Raw genomic sequence first — 22072 nt, 5'->3', positions numbered from 1 at the left:
GGATGTATAGTTTCACAACAGCTGGATTGCCTGTAAAGCGTCCCACTCTGCCTTTTCAGTAATAGCGTTAAGCACCAGAATACCACTTTTATTGTAAAGGCATTTTATATGTTGTGCCCATAACCAGCACTCCATATTTAACATGATAGTTCATGTAGGTAATTGTGGTTGACCATGGAGATTTTATCGCTGGTTAAGGACATTAACATAACCCTAAAATATAGAAGACATTGCTGTGAGGGGCTATATAGATTGGTGTTCTATTGAGGAGTTATCCCCTTAATATGGAGTAAGTGACTGTTAATGGAGTGTGTGGTAAGTGTGCTGTAGTGAGCATTAGCTAGGTTTAAAATGTTTAATTCCTTATTAAGAAAAGAATCCCCTTTGTAGAGTGAGAATGCAAACTGGTCAAACCAATGAAATCTGCATTTGGGAGTTGCATAGAAGAGATGTCCAATCTCTCCACTAAAGGAATGAAACATTTAAACCTAGCTAATGACTACAGTATACTTATAATATGTGGCCTTTAACATACTATTCTCTTTATCCCCCTTAGATAAAAGCCATAGGCCAATCTGAGCTGAATGCCAGTAACCCAGAGGAGGTGTTACAGCTGGCAGCACACCGACGCAAAAAGACCTTTCTTCAAGCAATGGCAAAGCTGTATTTTTAAATCAGAGCTTGAGAACCTGTGCGTGTATATATAGACATTTATCTACACAAACGTAAATAGCAACAGTTTATTTTATACATATTTACATAATTTGTACAAATGTGTCCAAGAAGAATATACATGTCAAAACATTTACAAATGTACAAGTTATTATTTTGTCCTACAACATACTGTGGCGACAGGTTTTTATAGAAAATGGTTGATACCTAAATCAGACTATAATATACGGGCATTAACTATTAAGACATAGCAGCGGCACATTTCATAAAATCACTGCAGGAGACGTTTCACAGTATGGGAGAAGCACCAGGAGAATGGGGAACAGACCGGGCTGTGCCGTTACATTAAAAAGGAGGTGTTCAAATGCCAAACCCCAGTCTGCATTTTAGAACACAAGTAAACCGATTTATACAACAAGCTTTAAAACATTCTTATATTGAATTCTGTCAAAACTTAAAAAACATTTAACTTTCATAGTAAAGACTAATCTTTTACGAAACACGTCAGGAAAAGTTAACCAGCCCATCCTGTTATAACCTCTTATGAAACCCATTAAATCGGCACTGAATAGTACATTTTTCAGTCAGTAGGATGGGATATGGATACAGACTGAACCAATCCACTTTGTATTTGGTGGATCTTGAACGTGAGGCATTATAGACCTAAGAATGGCCTTTACCTTAAAACATTTAAAAGAAAAAAAAAAAGAAAAAAACAAAGCAGCAGCTTAATACTTGTGATAGTCACCACCTATTCCATGTTCATCGCCAGTGGCTTGGTGTATACCCCACAGTATATATGACCCAGTTTCCAAGTCATATGAAGAATAAATATATAACACTAAATGATGAAGGATGCAGCTCTTATTCCTAGACATGCTGACCTGGTTCTCTCTGTATAATGCCAAGTGTCTGTACAAGTCTACATCCAACTTCCCATCCACTGGGGATGAGGGGTATAATAAATAAGTTCGTAAACTACATACAAAAGCATTTAGGCAGAGTGCAGGATGGAAGATTCATGGGCTGTATTGTAGCTTTTTTCCTTCACCATCATCAGCAATTTCCCATCTGGAACACACTGCCAGCACGGCACACTTTATAAACTGTCCCTGTAGAGATTTCCATTCTTATAAATGCGGCTTCTCTGTACTTTTGGGAGGAGTTAGGATTCCACCAACAGAAACTGGAGATTGTCCTTCCAGTGGAACAGCATCCTAAGTAATAATAAAACACCACTATTAACATTGGGGGAGCAAGAAAAAAATTGAGGTTGTAATTGCAATGCTACAAGATCAAAATGTACCTTATTGTCTGTGTGCATGGGAAGATCACCCGTACACAGCCAGATGCATCACTATATCAAACACGCTGAACAGTCAACGCGATGTGTGAACAACAGTTTACAGACATATCAGGTGTACACACCTCGCCAATATGCTAGAGGTATTATGGCCATTTGCTCAAACAGCTGATATATATCAGCTAATGTGTGCCGTGACACCCTGGGGTGCCTTGGAACACTTGCAGGGGTGCCCTGGATTGGTGGTCTAGGACCAATTCAAATTATTTATGGTCAATATAAGACAAAATTGGTACCAGCAGCTGCCAATGATAAAATATATGGACATATAGAAGAGACTCTTGTCCCAAATGACATAACTGAACCTAAAAATGACACAAAATAAGAATTTACTTACCGATAATTCTATTTCTCATAGTCCGTAGTGGATGCTGGGACTCCGTCAGGACCATGGGGATAGCGGGCTCCGCAGGAGACAGGGCACATCTAAAAAAGCTTTTAGGTCACATGGTGCGTACTGGCTCCTCCCCCTATGACCCTCCTCCAAGCCTCAGTTAGGTACTGTGCCCGGACGAGCGTACACAATAAGGAAGGATCTTGAATCCCGGGTAAGACTCATACCAGCCACACCAATCACACCGTACAACTTGTGATCTGAACCCAGTTAACAGTATGATAACACAAACGAAGTAGCCTCTGAACAGATGGCTCACAACAACAGTAATAACCCGATTTTTGTAACAATAACTATGTACAAGCATTGCAGACAATCCGCACTTGGGATGGGCGCCCAGCATCCACTACGGACTATGAGAAATAGAATTATCGGTAAGTAAATTCTTATTTTCTCTAACGTCCTAGTGGATGCTGGGACTCCGTCAGGACCATGGGGATTATACCAAAGCTCCCAAACGGGCGGGAGAGTGCGGATGACTCTGCAGCACCGAATGAGAGAACTCCAGGTCCTCTTTAGCCAGAGTATCAAATTTGTAAAATTTTACAAACGTGTTCTCCCCTGACCACGTAGCTGCTCGGCACAGTTGTAATGCCGAGACTCCTCGGGCAGCCGCCCAGGATGAGCCCACTTTCCTTGTGGAATGGGCCTTTACAGATTTAGGCTGTGGCAGGCCTGCCACAGAATGTGCAAGTTGGATTGTACTACATATCCAACGTGCAATCGTCTGTTTAGACGCAGGAGCACCCAACTTGTTGGGTGCATACAATGTAAACAACGAGTCAGATTTTCTGACTCCAGCTGTCCTTGAAATATATATTTTTAATGCTCTGACAACGTCCAGTAACTTGGAGTCCTCCAAGTCGCTAGTAGCCGCAGGCACCACAATAGGCTGGTTCAAGTGAAATGCCGAACCACCTTAGGGAGAAATTGAGGACGTGTCCTCAATTCTGCCCTGTCCGAATGGAATATCAGATATGGGCTTTTGTATGACAAAGCTGCCAACTCCGAAACTCTCCTGGCTGAAGCTAGGGCCAACAGCATGGTTACCTTCCATGTAAGGTATTTTAAAATCTACCGATTTTAAAGGCTCAAACCAATGAGATTTGAGAAAATTTAGAACCACGTTCAAATCCCACGGTGCCACTGGAGGCACTATTGGGGGTTGTATATGTAGTACACCTTTGACAAAAGTTTGTACTTCAGGCACTGACGCCAATTCCTTCTGGAAGAAAATTGATAAGGCCGAAATTTGAACTTTAATGGACCCCAATTTGAGGGCCATAGACAATCCTGCTTGCAGGAAATGTAAGAATCGACCCAATTGAAATTCTTCCGTTGGAGCCTTCTTGGCCTCACACCACGCAACATATTTTCTCCAAATGCGGTGATAATGTTGTGCGGTCACTTCTTTCCTGGTTTTAATTAAAGTAGGAATAACTTCCTCAGGAATGCCCTTCTCATTTAGAATCCGGCGTTCAACCGCCATGCCGTCAAACGCAGCCGCAGTAAGTCTTGGAACATACAAGGTCCCTGCTGAAGCAGATCCCTTCTTAGAGGTAGAGGCCACGGATCCTCCGTGAGCATCTCTTGAAGTTCCGGATACCAAGTTCTTCTTGGCCAGTCCAGAGCTACCAGTATTGTTCTTACTCCTCTTTTCCGTATAATTCTCAGTACCTTTGGTATGAGAGGCAGAGGAGGGAACACATACACTGACTGGTACACCCACGGTGTTACCAGAGCGTCCACAGCTATTGCCTGAGGGTCTCTTGACCTGGCGCAATACCTGTCCAATTTTTTTTGTTGAGGCGAGACGCCATCATGTCCACCTTTGGTTTTTCCCAACGGTTCACAATCATGTGGAAAACTTCTGGATGAAGTCCCCACTCTCCCGGGTGAAGGTCGTGTCTGCTGAGGAAATCTGCTTCCCAGTTGTCCACTCCCGGGATGAACACTGCTGACAGTGCTACGACATGATTCTCCACCCAGCGCAGAATCCTTGCAGCTTCTGCCATTGCACTCCTGCTTCTCGTGCCGCCTTGTCGGTTTACGTGGGCGACTGCCGTGATGTTGTCGGACTGGATCAACACCGGCTGACCCTGAAGCAGCGATTTTGCCAGGCTTAGAGCATTGTAGATCGCTCTTAGCTCCAGTATATTTATGTGAAGAGACGTCTCCAGGTTTGACCACACGCCCTGGAAGTTTCTTCCCTTTGTGACTGCTCCCCAACCTCGTAGGCTGGCATCCGTAGTCACCAGGACCCAGTCCTGTATGCCGAATCTGCGGCCCACTAACAGATGGGCAGTCTGCAACCACCACAGGAGAGACAACCTTGTTCTCGGTGACAGTGTTATCCGCTGATGCATGTGCAGATGCGATCCGGACCATTTGTCCAGCAGATCCCACTGAAATGTTCGTGCATGGAATCTGCCGAATGGAATCGCTTCGTACGAAGCCACCATCTTTCCCAGGACTCTTGTGCATTGATGTACTGACACAGTTCCTGGTTTTAGGAGGTTCTTGACAAGTTCGGATAACTCCCTTGCTTTCTCTTCCGGGAGAAATACCTTTTTCTGAACCGTGTCCAGAATCATGCCCAGGAACAGCAGATGTGTTGTTGGGGTCAATTGAGATTTTGGAAGATTTAGAATCCACCCGTGTTGCTGAAGCACTACTTGTGTTAGCGCTACACCGACTTCCAGCTGTTCTCTGGACTTTGCCCTTATCAGGAGATCGTCCAAGTAAGGGATAATTAATACGCCTTTTCTTCGTAGAAGAACCATCATTTCGGTCATTACCTTGGTAAAGACCCGAGGGGCCGTGGACAACCCAAACGGCAGCGTTTGAAACTGATAATGACAGTCTTGTATCACGAACCTGAGATACCCTTGGTGTGAGGGGTAAATCGGGACATGTAGATAAGCATCTTTTATGTCCAAGGACACCATGAAGTCTCCTTCTTCCAGATTCGCTATCACTGCTCTGAGTGACTCCATCTTGAACTTGAATTTCTTTATGTACAGGTTCAAGGATTTCAGATTTAGAATAGGCCTTACCGAACCGTCCGGTTTCGGTACCACAAATAGTGTGGAATAATACCCCTTTCCCTGTTGTAGGAGGGGTACCTTGACTATCACCTGCTGAGAATACAGCTTGTGAATGGCTTCCAAAACAGACGTCCTTTCTGAGGGAGACGTTGGTAAAGCAGACTTTAGGAACCGGCGAGGGGGAGACCTTTCGAACTCCAGCATGTAACCCTGAGATACTATCTGCAGGACCCACGGGTCCACTTGTGAGTGAACCCATTGATTGCTGAAAATCTTGAGTCGACCCCCCACCGTTCCTGAGTCCGCTTGTAAAGCCCCAGCGTCATGCTGATGGCTTTGTAGAAGCCGGGGCAGGCTTCTGTTCCTGGGCAGGGGCTTCTGGCAGATATGGACATCGCGCTTACTCTTGATGCTAGAGTACAAACATCCCTCTGAGCATCTCGCATATAAAGGAAAGCATCCTTTAATTGCTCTAGAGTCAATAAAATACTGTCCCTATCCAGGGTATCAATATTTTCAGTCAGAGAATCCAACCACACTACCCCAGCACTGCACATCCAGGCTGAGGCTATTGCCGGTCGCAGTATAACACCAGTATGTGTGTATATACTCTTCAGTGTAGTTTCCAGCCTCCTATCTGCTGGATCCTTGAGGGCGGCCGTATCAGGAGACGGCAACGCCACTTGCTTTGATAAACGTGTGAGCGCCTTATCCACCCTAGGGGGTGTTTCCCAGCGCGCCCTAACCTCTGGTGGGAAAGGGTATAATGCCAATAACTTCTTGGGAATTAGCAGTTTTCTATCGGGGTTAACCCACGCTTCATCACACACGTCATTCAATTCCTCTGATTCTGGAAAAAATACAGGTAGTTTTTTCACCCCCCACATAATACCCCTTTTTGAGGTACCAGCAGTATCAGAGATCTGCAAAGCCTCCTTCATTGCCGTGATCATATAACGTGTGGCCCTATTGGAAAATACGTTTGTTTCTTCACCGTCGACACTAGATTCATCTGTGTCGGTACCCGTGTCGACTGACTGAGGTAAAGGACGTTTTACAGCCCCTGACGGTGTCTGAGACGCCTGAACCGGTACTAACTGGTTTGCCGGGCGTCTTATTTCGTCAACTTTTGTAATGTGCTGACATTATCACGTAATTCCATAACTAAAGCCATCCATTCCGGTGTCGACTCCCTAGGGGGTGACATTACCATCATCGGCAATTGCTCTGCCTCCACACCAACATCGTCCTCATACATGTACACGTCGACACACACGTACCGACACACAGCAGCCACACAGGGAATGCTCTAATCGAAGACAGGACCCCCTAGCCCTTTGGGGAGACAGAGGGAGAGTTTGCCAGCACACACCAAAAGCGCTATAAATGTATATAAACAACCCTAGAAGGTGTTTACTATATATGCGCTCTTAATATATAAATATCGCCAATTTATGCCCCCCTTCTCTTTGTTACCCTGTTTCTGTAGTGCAGTGCAGGGGAGAGACCTGGGAGCCTTCCTCACCAGCGGAGCTGAGCAGGAAAATGGCGCTGAGTGCTGAGGAGAATAAGCTCCGCCCCTTTTTCGGCGGGCGTTTCCCCGGTTTTTAAGAAACTGGCCTGGGTTAAAATACATACATATAGCCTTAATGGCTATATGTGATGTATTTATTTTGCCACTAAAAGGTAATTATATTGCTGCCCAGGGCGCCCCCAGCAGCGCCCTGCACCCTCCGTGACTGAGTCAGTGAGCCGTGTGACAATGGCGCACAGCTGCCGTGCTGTGCGCTACCTTCAAGAAGACTGAGGAGTCTTCTGCCGCCTGCTTTCCGGACCTCCGTTCTGCAGTCTCTTCAGCGTCTGTAAGGGGGATCGGCGGCGCGGCTCCGGGACGAACCCCAGGCTGACCTGTGTTCCGACTCCCTCTGGAGCTAAGTGTCCAGTAGCCTAAGACTCCAATCCATCCTGCACGCAGGCGAGTTGGAAATCTCTCCCCTAAGTCCCTCGATGCAGTGATCCTGTTGCCAGCAGGAATCACTGAGATTGAAACCTAAAAAAAAACTTTTCTAAACAGCTCTTTAGGAGAGCCACCTAGATTGCACCCTCTCAGACGGGCACAAAAACCTAACTGAGGCTTGGAGGAGGATCATAGGGGAGGAGCCAGTACGCACCATGTGACCTAAAAGCTTTTTTAGATGTGCCCTGTCTCCTGCGGAGCCCGCTATCCCCATGGTCCTGACGGAGTCCCAGCATCCACTAGGACGTTAGAGAAAACACTATTTACCTAATTTAAGATTTTTTGTTCTTAATTTCTCAATAAGCAACTTTTGGCCTAGGGGTGCAGTGAACAAAAATCTAATGTTCTAGGGCGCCGTGATTCAAGAAGGTTTGGTAACCACTGGACCTAGTGCGTGCCCAGCGTAATTCTTTATGCACAAACATCTAAAAGCACTGAAGTAGCCTATGTGATTTTCCCCAATGGCTGCAGATTTCTGCTGTGTACACATTATAGTAAGATGCCAAAATATTTTGCCCAGTTTCTGTATTTGTGTTTACATCTGGTCTCAAGCAGGGTGTGCATAGCAGGTATACAGGTACTAGGAACAATGCTGGTGCCTGGACATTAGAGGTCCGTTCCCATCATTTTACATTTATCTCTTCTCTAAGAAAGTCCTATAATGAAGGGTGACTGTTCAGTCTGCTTTTCTAATGAATAGTATCTGCAGATACTGGTTCATGTAACCTAGAGGAGTACACTGCTGGCGGAATGCACAATGAGCACCTTCCTGCAGGATTCTATGAGCCCTTACAATAAGCCAGATATACGTACCAGCATGTCGAGGTAGTTTATGTGAGTTTGGATGTTGTGCAGCCCGTCTGCTGGGACTTTCTTAAACACTTTCAGTTTTAATGGAGGATTTCTTTGTACCACTTTTGCAAAAGGTGCCATCCAGTGAGCACATTTGGAAAGGCTTCCCCAATCCAGACCTATAAAGAATGAGAAAAACAAATTTACTCCATCACACAGGGCATAAGCTAACTCTCTCTAGTGTAAAACACCAGACCAGGTTGGATATGTAAACAAAGCTTCACAAACACGTTGTGCAAAACTTGCAGCACGGTTCAATCAATGTGAAAACACTTGTCAGACTAAGCAAACCATCAATGGTTGTCCCTAGTTGGAGGCCCTGTATCGATATTCTTGACTATAATCAAAATTATCCATTAAATTAGCTTTCATAGTAATAGTACCAATAATCTGTACAAGCAGTGGAGGTCAGGACTCTGCAGTTTATAGCTCTCTGGCGACTGCTCCTCTGTGTGTGCCAGGAATCGGCACACTGAGGGAGGACAGGAGGCTGCTGGAAGTTTAACTTCCAGCAGCCACTCAGTGGGTGTTTCTGACTGGTCACATCAGATGCAGCCATGTCAGGGAAAGCCCAGCCTTTAACATCTGTTATAACACTGTTATTGGATAAATATGCACCAAAGGCCACAATAATGCTGTAGCATTTATACTACTGCAGGGTGAGGGAGGAGTCCAGGTTAATCTTACCTGTGGCTTTTGCAACTACTTCCATTGAAGTATAGTGGTATAACGCTGCTGCAGCCAGGATCCTGTAGTGGAAATCCAGTGACGCAATATGGAGAATGCACAAGTCTAGAAGCTGTAACAAGAGATCCAAGTTACATTATGCACGTATAGGGAAACATTCAATAAAACGGTTTAAAGAGAAGTAAAATGAAGAATCCATAACATAGGACCTGGGTTGTGGGACCCCCTTTCAAATTGAAATGTGGAACACAAAAAATATAGTAAAAATAAGATTTTACTTACCGATAAATCTATTTCTCGTAGTCCGTAGTGGATGCTGGGACTCCGTAAGGACCATGGGGATATAGCGGCTCCGCAGGAGACAGGGCACAAAATAAAAGCTTAAGGATCAGGTGGTGTGCACTGGCTCCTCCCCCTATGACCCTCCTCCAAGCCTCAGTTAGGATACTGTGCCCGGACGAGCGTACATAAGGAAGGATATTGAATCCCGGGTAAGACTCATACCAGCCACACCAATCACACCGTACAACTTGTGATCTGAACCCAGTTAACAGTAAGATAAACGCAAAGGAGCCTCTGAAAAGATGGCCCACAACAATAATAACCCGAATTTTTGTAATAACTATATACAAGTATTGCAGACAATCCGCACTAGGGATGGGCGCCCAGCATCCACTACGGACTACGAGAAATAGATTTATCGTTAAGTAAAATCTTATTTTCTCTGACGTCCTAGTGGATGCTGGGACTCCGTAAGGACCATGGGGATTATACCAAAGCTCCCAAACGGGCGGGAGAGTGCGGATGACTCTGCAGCACCGAATGAGAGAACTCCAGGTCCTCCTCAGCCAGGGTATCAAATTTGTAGAATTTAGCAAACGTGTTTGCCCCTGACCAAGTAGCTGCTCGGCAAAGTTGTAAAGCAGAGACCCCTCGGGCAGCCGCCCAAGATGAGCCCACCTTCCTTGTGGAATGGGCTTTTACTGATTTTGGCTGTGGCAATCCTGCCACAGAATGTGCAAGCTGAATTGTACTACAAATCCAACGAGCAATCGTCTGCTTAGAAGCAGGAGCACCCAGCTTGTTGGGTGCATACAGGATAAACAGCGAGTCAGATTTTCTGACTCCAGCCGTCCTGGAAACATATTTTCAAGGCCCTGACAACGTCAAGCAACTTAGAGTCCTGTAAGTCCCTGGTAGCCGCAGGTACCACAATAGGTTGGTTCATGCGAAATGCAGAAACCACCTTAGGTAGAAATTGAGGACGAGTCCTCAATTCCGCCCTGTCAGAATGAAATATCAAGTAAGGGCTTTTATATGATAAAGCCGCCAATTCTGACACACGCCTGGCTGAAGCCAAGGCTAACAGCATCGACACCTTCCATGTGAGATATTTTAAGTCCACAGTGGAAAGTGGTTCAAACCAATGTGACTTTAGAAAACTCAACACCACATTGAGATCCCAAGGTGCCACTGGAGGCACAAAAGGAGGCTGTATGTGCAGCACCCCTTTTACAAATGTCTGAACTTCAGGTACTGAAGCCAGTTCTTTCTGGAAGAAAATCGACAGGGCCGAAATTTGAACCTTAATGGACCCTAATTTTAGGCCCATAGACACTCCTGTTTGCAGGAAACGACCCAGTTGAAATTCCTCTGTAGGGGCCTTCTTGGCCTCACACCACGCAACATATTTACGCCAAATGCGGTGATAATGTTTTGCGGTTACGTCCTTCCTGGCTTTGACCAGAGTAGGGATGACTTCTTCTGGAATGCCTTTTTCCCTCAGGATCCGGCGTTCAACCGCCATGCCGTCAAACGCAGCCACGGTAAGTCTTGGAACAGACAAGGCCCCTGCAGTAGCAGGTCCTTTCTTAGAGGTAGAGGCCACGGTTCGTCCGTGAGCATCTCTTGAAGTTCCGGGTACCAAGTCCGTCTTGGCCAATCCGGAACCACGAGTATAGTTCTTACTCCTCTCCTTCTTATGATTCTCAGTACTTTTGGTATGAGAGGCAGAGGAGGGAACACATACACTGACTGGTACACCCACGGCGTTACCAGAGCGTCCACTGCTATTGCCTGAGGGTCCCTTGACCTGGCGCAATATCTGTCCAGTTTTTTGTTTAGACGTGACGCCATCATGTCCACCTTTGGTTTTTCCCAACGGTTTACAATCAGGTGGAAGACTTCTGGGTGAAGTCCCCACTCTCCCGGGTGAAGGTCGTGTCTGCTGAGGAAGTCTGCTTCCCAGTTGTCCACTCCCGGAATGAATACTGCTGACAGTGCTATCACATGATTTTCCGCCCAGCGAAGAATCCTTGCAGCTTCTGCCATTGCCCTCCTGCTTCTCGTGCCGCCCTGTCTGTTTACGTGGGCGACTGACGTGATGTTGTCCGATTGGATCAACACCGCCTGACCCTGAAGCAGAGGTTTTGCTTGACTTAGGGCATTGTAAATGGCCCTTAGTTCCAGAATGTTTATATGAAGAGACGTTTCCAAGCTTGACCACAGGCCCTGGAAATTCCTTCCCTGTGCGACTGCTCCCCAGCCTCTCAGGCTGGCATCCGTGGTTACCAGGATCCAATCCTGAATGCCAAATCTGCGGCCCTCTAGTAGATGAGCACTCTGCAGCCACCACAGGAGAGACACCCTTGTCCTTGGCGACAGGGTTATCCGCTGATGCATCTGCAGATGCGATCCGGACCATTTGTCCAGTAGATCCCACTGAAATGTTCTTGCATGGAATCGCTTCGTAAGAAGCCACCATTTTCCCCAGGACCCTCGTGCACTGATGCACTGAGACCTGTCCTGGTTTTAGGAGGTTCCTGACTAGCTCGGATAACTCCCTGGCCTTCTCCTCCGGGAGAAACACCTTCTTCTGGACTGTGTCCAGAATCATTCCTAGGAACAGTAGACGTGTCGTTGGAATCAGCTGCGATTTTGGAATATTTAGAATCCACCCGTGCTGACGTAACACTACCTGAGATAGTGCTACTCCGACTTCTAACTGTTCCCTGGATCTTGCCCTTATCAGGAGATCGTCCAAGTAAGGGATAATTGAAATGCCTTTTCTTCGTAGAAGAATCATCATTTCGGCCATTACCTTGGTAAAGACCCGAGGTGCCGTGGACAATCCAAACGGCAGCGTCTGAAACTGATAATGACAGTTTTGTACTACAAACCTGAGGTACCCTTGGTGAGAAGGGTATATCGGGACGTGGAGATAAGCATCTTTGATGTCCAGAGACACCATATAGTCCCCTTCTTCCAGGTTCGCTATCACTGCTCTGAGTGACTCCATCTTGAATTTGAACCTTTTTATGTAAGTGTTCAAGGATTTCAGATTTAAAATTGGTCTCACCGAGCCGTCCGGCTTCGGTACCACAAACAGCGTGGAATAATACCCCTTTCCTTGTTGCAGGAGGGGTACCTTGATTATCACCTGCTGGGAATACAGCTTGTGAATGGCTTCTAGAACTGCCTCCCTGTCGGAGGGAGACTTTGGTAAAGCAGACTTCAGGAAACGATGAGGGGGAAACGCCTCGAATTCCAGTTTGTACCCCTGCGATACTACCTGTAGAATCCAGGGATCCACTTGCGAGTGAGCCCACTGCGCGTTGAAATTTTTGAGACGGGCCCCCACCATATCCGAGTCTGCTTGTAAAGCCCCAGCGTCATGCTGAAGACTTGGCAGAAGCAGGGGAGGGCTTCTGCTCTTGGGAAGCGGCTGCATGGTGCAGTCTTTTTCCTCTTCCTCTGCCCCGGGGCAGAAAGGAGTGGCCTTTTGCTCGCTTGTACTTATGGGAACGAAAGGACTGAGATTGAAAAGACTGTCTTTTTCTGCTGATGTGGAGTGACCTGGGGTAAAAAGGTGGATTTTCCAGCCGTTGCCGTGGCCACCAGGTCCGATAGACCAGCCCCAAATAACTCCTCCCCTTTATACGGCAATACTTCCATGTGCCGTTTGGAATCCGCATCCCCTGACCACTGTCGCGTCCACAACGCTCTTCTGGCAGAGATGGACATAGCACTTACTCTTGATGCCAGGGTGCAAATATCCCTCTGTGCATCACGCATATATAATAATGCATCCTTTAAATGTTCTATAGTTAACAAAATATTGTCCCTATCCAGGGTATCAATATTCTCAGTCAGGGAATCCGACCATGTGACTCCAGCACTGCACATCCAGGCTGAGGCGATTGCTGGTCGCAGTATAACACCAGTATGTGTGTATATACTTTTTAGGATATTTTCCAGCCTTCTATCAGCTGGTTCTTTGAGGGTAGCCGTATCAGGAGACGGTAACGCTACTTGTTTAGATAAACGTGTGAGCGCCTTATCTACCCTAGGGGGTGTTTCCCAACGCGCCCTAACCTCTGGCGGGAAAGGATATAATGCTAATAATTTTTTAGAAATTAGCTGTTTTTTATCGGGAGAAACCCACGCTTTTTCACACACCTCATTTATTTCCTCTGACTCAGGAAAAAATATTGGTAGTTTTTTCTCACCCCATGTCGACCCACTGAGGTAACGGGCGTTTTAGCGCCCCTGACGGTGTCTGAGACGCCTGGACAGGCACTAACTGATTTGCCGGCTGTCTCATGTCGTCAACAGTTTTTTGCAAATTGCTGACATTATCACTTAATTGTTTAAATACAATCATCCAGTCAGGTGTCGACTCCCTAGGGGGTGACACCACCAACGCAGGCAACTGCTCCGCCTCCACATAATTTTCCTCCTCATACATGTCGACACACGCATACCGACACACAGCACACACACACACCGGGAATGCTCTGATAGAGGACAGGACCCCACTTAGCCCTTTGGAGAGACAGAGGGAGAGTCTGCCAGCACACACCCAGCGCGCTATAGATATACAGGGATAACCTTATATAAGTGTTATTCCCTTATAGCTGCTGTTAATTATTGTTATTTGCTGCCAACAATGCCCCCCCTTCTCTTTTTTACCCTGATTCTGAAGCAGGACTGCAGGGGAGAGTCAGGGAGCCGTCCTTCCAGCGGAGCTGTGAGGGAAAATGGCGCTTGTGTGCTGAGGAGATAGGCTCCGCCCCTTCACGACGTCCTTATCTCCCGCTTTTTTGTGTAAAATGGCAGGGGATTAAAATACATCCATATAGCCCAGGAGCTATATGTGATGTATTCTGTTTTGCCACCTAAGGTATTCTGTTATATTGCGTCTCAGGGCGCTCCCCCCCCAGCGCCCTGCACCCTCAGTGACCGGAGTGTGAAGTGTGCTGAGAGCAATGGCGCACAGCTGCGGTGCTGTGCGCTACCTTAGCCTGAAGACAGGATGTCTTCTGCCGCCGATTTCACCGGACCTCTTCGTCTCTTCTGGCTCTGTAAGGGGGACGGCGGCGCGGCTCCGGTGACCCATCCAGGCTGAACCTGTGATCGTCCCTCTGGAGCTAGTGTCCAGTAGCCTAAGAAACCCGATCCACTCTGCACTCAGGTGAGTCCGTTTCTTCTCCCCTTAGTCCCACGATGCAGTGAGCCTGTTGCCAGCAGGACTCACTGAAAATAAAAAAACCTAACTAAACTTTTATTCTAAGCAGCTCAGGAGAGCCACCTAGATTGCACCCTTCTCGGCCGGGCACAAAAATCTAACTGAGGCTTGGAGGAGGGTCATAGGGGGAGGAGCCAGTGCACACCACCTGATCCTTAAGCTTTTATTTTGTGCCCTGTCTCCTGCGGAGCCGCTATATCCCCATGGTCCTTACGGAGTCCCAGCATCCACTAGGACGTCAGAGAAATGTAAAAAGCATTACAGATTCATGTAATAGTCTTACGAATGTACAAAGTAAGGGCTAGGTGGGAATTGTTTTATTTCTATGAACAGTGTAAACCGGATATCCCCATGAATTGTACTTACTTGAGCTATTTGGATAAACTGTTCCTGGGAATACTGAGGTAGAAGTAATTTGGGAGAGTCTTTAAGGGCAGAAACTTGAAGATAAAGATTTAGCCAGGCAACAGCAGTCACTGGACTCAGTTCCCATTTCAGTGCCTTCAAAGAGAAATAAAATATGTGAATAGGACAGCATTGTGTCGATAAAATGCATATAAAGCCAAAACATACTAACACACTGCTTTCATAGGTGGTTGATGTACCTTTAGTATGACCAATTCCATTTCCATAATTTCATCTTCACTGCATGCACCATCCGTAACATATGCAAACTCATGCAGCTTAGGGGGATAGATTTCCTGAAGGGGGAAAAAAAAAAAAGTTAGTTAAATCTGATCTGCAGCAGGACAATACTCTTTATATAACGTCTGCTGCTACCCATCACATGACCTGCAGTGCCGGTTCCATCAACCTCAGATGGTAGTATGCTACCCACATCACAAGTTAGCTTAGGAGACATGGTATCAGGATCCCCGCAGTCAGAATACAGACAGCAGCATCCTGACACCTAAGTGGTAAGTTCACTATCCCTATTACCTAACCCTCCCCGGTGGTGCCTAACCCTAACTTCCCACCCACCCCAGTGGTGCCTAAACCCCCCCCCCCCCCCAGGTGGTGCCTAACGCTAACAGCTTACCAGTGTTGACTCCTGGCACCGGCATTCCGACTGCCGGGATCCTGACCGGATGCCATGGCAGAGATCTCACACTGCTGCCCATAGGTGCGGAATACATGTCAAAATTCACAATGTGAACATGGCTGTAATATCAACATTAACCACGTTTATGTCCGCACAATAGTTTAAATTCCATTTTCTGTCCCTTATGCAAATGTAGTCATTAGGACGATGGCAGAATTTCTAAAGTCAACATTAACTGCCTTCCGCTGCCAGCCTGTAGCTACCACTAGAGAGGACCAATTAGGGTGGCCGGATGTACAATCCACATTTTCTTACATCTGAATCTACTGATACAAATAGCTATGGGAACAAATGCACATTGAGGTGACACTCATACAAGCCCTCCGTAGGAGGAAGGCATACCCACCTCTAATTTAGCAGCGATGAACAGGGCTGTGACACCTATCAGCTGAAGCATGCTTTTGCTAACATACTTTTGTGTCAACATAAATCGGTCAAAGAAGTCTTGAGCGAGGTAGAAGGTTTCTCTGTGCAGAGTGTAAACTTCAGACACCTGAATGGGGGGGGGAAGGATAGAAGTGTTACACCACAGCAATGGAACCATATGACAACTCATATGATAGAATAATTTTACCAATAATTCTGTTCCAGAAGGTGAAGACGCAACTTATACATAGCGCCATATAAAGTTCAGTTTCCCTTTCAGTGCGTGTAACAACCTAAGTCAAAGTTTGTAAATAAAAGCAGTATTAATAATCCGAGGTGGTAGGGAAGTGAGAAAAGCACCACTGCTGACCTCTAGAGCACGGGTGGGGAACCTTTTTTCTACCGAGGGCCATTTGGATATTTATAAAATCCTTCGGGGACCATACAAAAATTCTCAACTTAAAAAATTACCCTGCCCCTTAGAGGTACTGTGTGGGTGCGCGCGCCAAAAATATGGGTGTGGCCAGTTAAAATGGGACGTGATACACATGCCACCAATAGTGCAGTGCCAGATCCACAATTGCCCCCACAGTGCCCGGTATACAGATGGCCCCCACAGTGCCCGGTATACAGATGGCCCCCACAGTGCCCGGTATACAGATGGCCCCCACAGTGCCCGGTATACAGATGGCCCCCACAGTGCCCGCCTCCCCCCCCCTTCCGTGCTACTTATCGCTCCTTTCGGCGTGACACGGAGGAGAGCGCGGCTATGTTGGGCGGCGGTGTGTAGGACTTGAAACCAGCCGCCGGTTTGAGAGCCAATCAAAGCTCGCGGACCGGCAGCCACGGCTCCCGATTGGCTGTCGGTCCACGATCTCTGATTGGCTCACGAACCGGCGGCTGGTTTCAAGTTCTACACGCCGCGCTCTCCTCCCTGTCCTGACACTGACAGCTGAGACACGCTGCCGCCGGACTGAGCGGCTGTGTCTCTCACTGGGAGAAACGGGTGGGCCGGAGCAAACCGCTTCGCGGGCCTTATACGGCCCGCGGGCCGGAGGTTCCCCACCCCTGCTGCTCTAGAGAATGCACTCACCTCTAATAGCCAATCCAACAGAATAGAGCGCATGTCCGTATTCAGTGAGGGGTGGTGCCGCAGCATACGGCTGGTGTGCACATATTTGTTCTCTTTGCTCAGCATTTTCAGCCAGACATCCTTTGAGCTGCCCCAACTGGAAGAGATATATCTTGTTATACAGATTCGGGAGAATAAAAATCCTATATTTAAGGATTTTTTATTTTTTTTTATTCATCTATTCAGTCTACGTTCACAACAAGCCTATACCAAGAACATCCATTGTCCTCTTTAGGCATTACGGTTTTCCAGTGAAAGGATGAGCTTGGGGGGGGGGGGGGGGGATTACACACCTAAGTACTGGTAGAGGAGATGGGCTTATGAAGAGATTCTGGAACCGGTATCGTGTGAATTTTGATACGTCGGGTGAGACAGGTAGCTCCTTTTGTGGCGTTTCAATAAGGACGCAAGGGGTGGCGCCTCCAGCCGTTATCTGCGACCAGCAGCTCTAAAGATAATAAAGTGAACATTAAATCAGCCAATGAACAGTCTACCACTACTAATAAAAGCAATTAATAGGCAGCTACACCCATAGGACTGATTTTATTTAAACCATTTTTTAAAGACCCCATTATCCATATTGTTAACAGGCCCTTACAGAAGGTTGAAACATGAGGTTTTGAGAGAAAACAAATTGGTCCAAATGCAGAATTTTAGTTTAGTGCCACAGGGTGTGAAGTGTCTACAGTTTTGCCAGTAGGGAATATAACGGGTGGTCTTCAGTTTGCCGGCTGTTGGGATCCCGGCGCCGGAACCCCAACGACTCACCTGGAGGGAGAATAGATAGCATGGCACACGTAGCGAGCCCACAAGGGGCTCATCTGCGCTCGCCCAGCTGTCGATATGCTGGCGGTCTGGATTCCGGCGCCGGTATGCTGGCCACCGGGAGCTCAGCCACCGGCATACCATACTACACCCGAATAGAACACCATCACCATAATAAAATGCACACAAAATCGTGACACCCTGTGCACTTACCTGGATCTCAAAGTTGTGTCTCTTCGTGTCCTGTTGATGGTCATTTACAGTCTATTCCAAAAAAACAGAAAAGCAAGTTTTAAATAAATGGTTTCACTATTAAAAACCATGCACAGTGACAGCAGTTATCCACTTTAGATTAAAGGCCTGAGACACCCATGTCCTCAAAAGGCACCAGGGCCAGCAACTACCCGAGCACTAACTGGCCTAGACTAGGGACCACTGGTATGCATGAGAAACCTTCAGTGCACCAAGTAAGCCTTGACAGATCATGGACACAGCTGCCATTTATACCGATCATGTATTTTTTTATTTATTTTTTTCCAGTCCCTATAGGACAAGAACTACTTGTATTCAGTTCTAGAACTAGCTTTAAGACAATATTTTATTTTAGGGACAAGCCAGTCTCATTTTTTTGGTTGTGATTCAATGATTTGAGAGAATTGGCTACAGTCGGATGTGGGTGGGAGCTAGCCCAGTCGTCTGCACAACCAGCCCTGCGCTGGTTGCAACAACCGCATTCTTGCACGGGATTAGCAGTGTTAAGCGGCTTCTCCCATGCAAAGTGTGCTGCAGTTAAGGCACACCCATCCCCTAAGCCCTTCTGCTAGCAAGTATCAATGATAACTGCAGTCTCAGGGCTGTTTATCCAAAACAAATTAACTATCGCAGCCACTTTCCCACTTTAGACAGGATCTTACGGGCCCTACACACTTGCCGATGTGTATGCGCGATATGAAAGATCTCATTCAATAATGAACAATAAATCATTCATATTGCTCAGTGTGTATACACCAACAATGAACTATGCGCGTCCCTGCAGTCGTTCTTTCCCTCGTTGAGCAGAGCAAGCGAATTTGGACAATTGTTCCAAATCTGAAACATCGGCAAGTGTGTAGGGCCCATGACTCTCTGAAACGCCCCCTTCGTATTCATATGCATTTTTATTTGTACTATTAACTGTATTTGGTAGAATTCCAGAGAGGGTAAACATTATTTTGCGTTTATAAAGGAGTCAAATTTGAGCTTGTATTCTCCACTTCCAGCACTAGGCCTGCTAGTAACTGCAAGCATGTGCTGTTAGATCCTATTAGTACAGGCTGGCACGGTCTGCCCTTCCCCAACCCACCAGCCAGAGTGGGGGGATGTCAAAGACATGGAGGATTTCCCTGTCTAATGCACAAGTGCCAAATAATCAACATTAGAAATACATACATACTTTGTAAACATTGTAAGCGTTTGGTTGTGTACTTGCATCCAGTCACATCACCCTCCTGGTAATTCGCATGTGGCCCCATCCTGACAGCACTGAGTGCAGCCCCAAACAGCCTATCAGAGACTTGTACGTGCGTCCCAGGAGTAAAATCCCGGGTCGCACCATTCACACTATACCTGGGTTTGTTGCGGGAAAAGCCCTGGTAAATTGCAGGGACGCTGAGGGTTGGTACCTTTCAGACATACAGAAATCCCAGGTTGATGCAAAAACCCAGGATTTTACAGTATGTCTTAAAAGAGTATAAGTATGTTGCCTATAGCTGGATACCCGTTGCAATGAGGGATCCATTCTTGGGATAAGGAACGGCCTTGTAGATTTTCTGATCTCATAAGCACACAATACATAATTTAAACATGGAACACTGTTCCTAGCCGGATCATCTACTCGGCATCCTAGGCTTCCTGTCTAAGCTGCAGACTACACAAACCTGGTTTCTTCCATCTTCGATACTGTATGTTTTTGTGGCCCCTGGAAAGGTTTTTGCTGGGAAAGAGTGTTGAATAATGGCCATCAGACAGTGTCTGGTATTTCTAACTTGCCGTCACCGGGAGGGGGCTGCGCTCCATGCTGCCAGAAGAGGCTGGTTTTAGAAGGGGATGGGAGGTGACGTGAGAGCAATCTGGCAGCCCTGGTTTGCAGAACGCCAGGCTTGTCTGAAAGGGGACGACCCGGGAGTTTCCCTGGTCTCAAGTGTAGTGTGAAAGCGGATCTCCAGCAAAAACCCAGGCTTTTTCAGAGGTGAAAACCCCGGGTCTGAGCAGGTAAATTCCCAGGTCGTATGTCTGAAAGTGGTAGAAGTAGTGTGGGGCCCCCAGTTTTATAAATGGCCCCCTGGAGATGTGGGATCCCTAGCATGGATATTTTTAGAGGTCCATGGAGACGCTGTAGGAACACATTTCAGGATTCTACTTACGTCAGACTTCCTTTTCCTTGTTGCAACTACAGATGGACATTCATTTTCAGAGTCGGCTTTCTCATGTCTTGCTTGTAGACGACCACTATAATTACAGAGAATTAGAATGTAACCGGTTTCTTCCAGACATGTAAAGGACCAGAAAGAATCAGGCGAAGAGTCGTTTATGGGTGTATGGAGATGGTCATCTGTTTGGGTGGGAACTGGTGTGGAGAATGGGAAATGGACTAGTTTGGCCATACTTGTGGACCAAACAAAAAACAAATGGAATGTGTTTACACCTAGTACAACCACAATAGACCGTACTTAACAAAATTATGCTACAAAACTGCTTTAACAAACACGTTTATATGGTTGGGTATGGGAGACTGGCAGTTGGGATACCACCTGTCACCATACAGATGGCGGGATCCCATGGTTTAGATTACCGGCAGGGAGGGAGAGCGCAACCAAGTCCCTTGCGGGCTCGCCACAGGTTCTATTCCAACTCAACGAGTGTCGTGGACACCCACGAGTGGGAATAGTCCCCGTTAGTCGGGTTGAATTGTCAGGAGAACGGGCATTCTGCGACTTAACTCCCCACCGCGACAGAATCAGCCTCACGGCAGCACTTTTGTCGGATTTCTTCTCTCATCCCCCGGGGGTGAGAAGAATTCCCGACAATTGGTGTCACTTGGCGCTGTATTGAATAGTGCTGGGAGCTAACTCCCGGCGCTATCCAACGGTCGCTGAATTGAATCGACCCCACTGCCAGAATTGCGATGGTTTCCACCATTGTAAGCTTGATTCTGATGGCTGATACAAGGAAGAAATGCCCACAGCACAGCTCAAACCTCTGGCCACTCCACATGTGCACCAAGTAACCATTGATGGTTATACCAGGGAATGGATCCCTCACATTGGTTTCATGCCATCACAAAGCATATTGCAATGGCAGGAAAGCCACCACAATCTTTCACTATACAAAAATATACTGAACATACACTGCACCCATTGGGTCTGGCACATATGAAGCTGGCCCCATAAAGAGAGGCATGATCTCTATGGGGGATATTCAACTAAAGCCTGATCCAACATGTCACTATTCTATGCGGGCAGTTTCCCCTTCCAATTCAGACCATTCATTTCCGCCCTCTCTTATGGGCAAAAATTAAAATTGTTTTAAAACGACTATTGAAGTGTCGGAAAATTCCAATTATCGGCGGAAAGCGCCATCTTTCCACCCTGTCGGAACTTCTGTTATTGAATACTCCCCTATATGTACATAGAAGAGTTACTCAGCTCAGGCAGTATTGAAGAAATACTGCAACCTATACAATGCCAATTTCCCCACACACAGGCTGCAAGACTCATGCAGGCCATACATCAACGGCCCCAATTCCCTATTCTGCAAATCCGATCTGCCAGGGAAATACAACATGTTAAAATTCCCAGACTCGCCAATCCCAACCATCTTTTGGTCAGAATCAGCAAGTCGGGAAATCAAACATGTCAGATTTCTCAAATCCCCCAGTCACTCGTTGGTAGAACGAGGAATTGTAAAACTCAGTCGCAGATGTTATGGGTCCCATTACTCTGTATGGTGTCTCAGTGGCGTGGGTGCATTCCTAACGGTGAAACACAGAAGCCCCATGATACCTGTGCGATAACTCACCTCTTTCTTGACATTATTCAGAAATAAGAAAACTTCAAAAACTGCAAAAAAAATAGAAATAGGATTAAAAATAAGAATTAGGAAAAACAAAA

At 46.7% G+C, this 22072-nt stretch overlaps 2 protein-coding genes across 3 annotated transcripts in view; one reads left to right on the top strand and one right to left on the bottom strand.

The window, feature by feature from the left end:
- The window catches only part of INTS8 (integrator complex subunit 8), a 198937-nt gene extending 198125 nt beyond the window's left edge, over positions 1 to 812 (top strand). For both annotated transcript variants that reach the window (XM_063924132.1, XM_063924131.1), the window contains one exon: positions 557 to 812. In XM_063924132.1, coding sequence (XP_063780202.1) covers positions 557 to 673 — 117 coding nt within the window. In that variant the 3' untranslated portion in view covers positions 674 to 812. The remainder of the gene's footprint in view (positions 1 to 556) is intronic.
- CCNE2 (cyclin E2) overlaps positions 727 to 22072 on the bottom strand; it is a 22814-nt gene continuing 1468 nt past the window's right edge. Inside the window, exons 2-12 of the mRNA XM_063924134.1 lie at positions 21981 to 22021; positions 20327 to 20411; positions 18138 to 18188; positions 17453 to 17607; positions 17121 to 17256; positions 16008 to 16154; positions 15165 to 15260; positions 14926 to 15060; positions 9033 to 9144; positions 8307 to 8464; positions 727 to 1889 (exon numbers count right to left, since the gene is read on the bottom strand). Coding sequence (XP_063780204.1) covers positions 1803 to 1889; positions 8307 to 8464; positions 9033 to 9144; positions 14926 to 15060; positions 15165 to 15260; positions 16008 to 16154; positions 17121 to 17256; positions 17453 to 17607; positions 18138 to 18188; positions 20327 to 20411; positions 21981 to 21994 — 1176 coding nt within the window. The 5' untranslated portion in view covers positions 21995 to 22021 and the 3' untranslated portion in view covers positions 727 to 1802. The remainder of the gene's footprint in view (positions 1890 to 8306; positions 8465 to 9032; positions 9145 to 14925; positions 15061 to 15164; positions 15261 to 16007; positions 16155 to 17120; positions 17257 to 17452; positions 17608 to 18137; positions 18189 to 20326; positions 20412 to 21980; positions 22022 to 22072) is intronic.

This window comes from Pseudophryne corroboree, chromosome 5 (assembly GCF_028390025.1).
Source record: "Pseudophryne corroboree isolate aPseCor3 chromosome 5, aPseCor3.hap2, whole genome shotgun sequence".
NCBI lineage: Eukaryota > Metazoa > Chordata > Amphibia > Anura > Myobatrachidae > Pseudophryne > Pseudophryne corroboree.
This window is presented reverse-complemented; position numbering and strand designations above follow the sequence as displayed.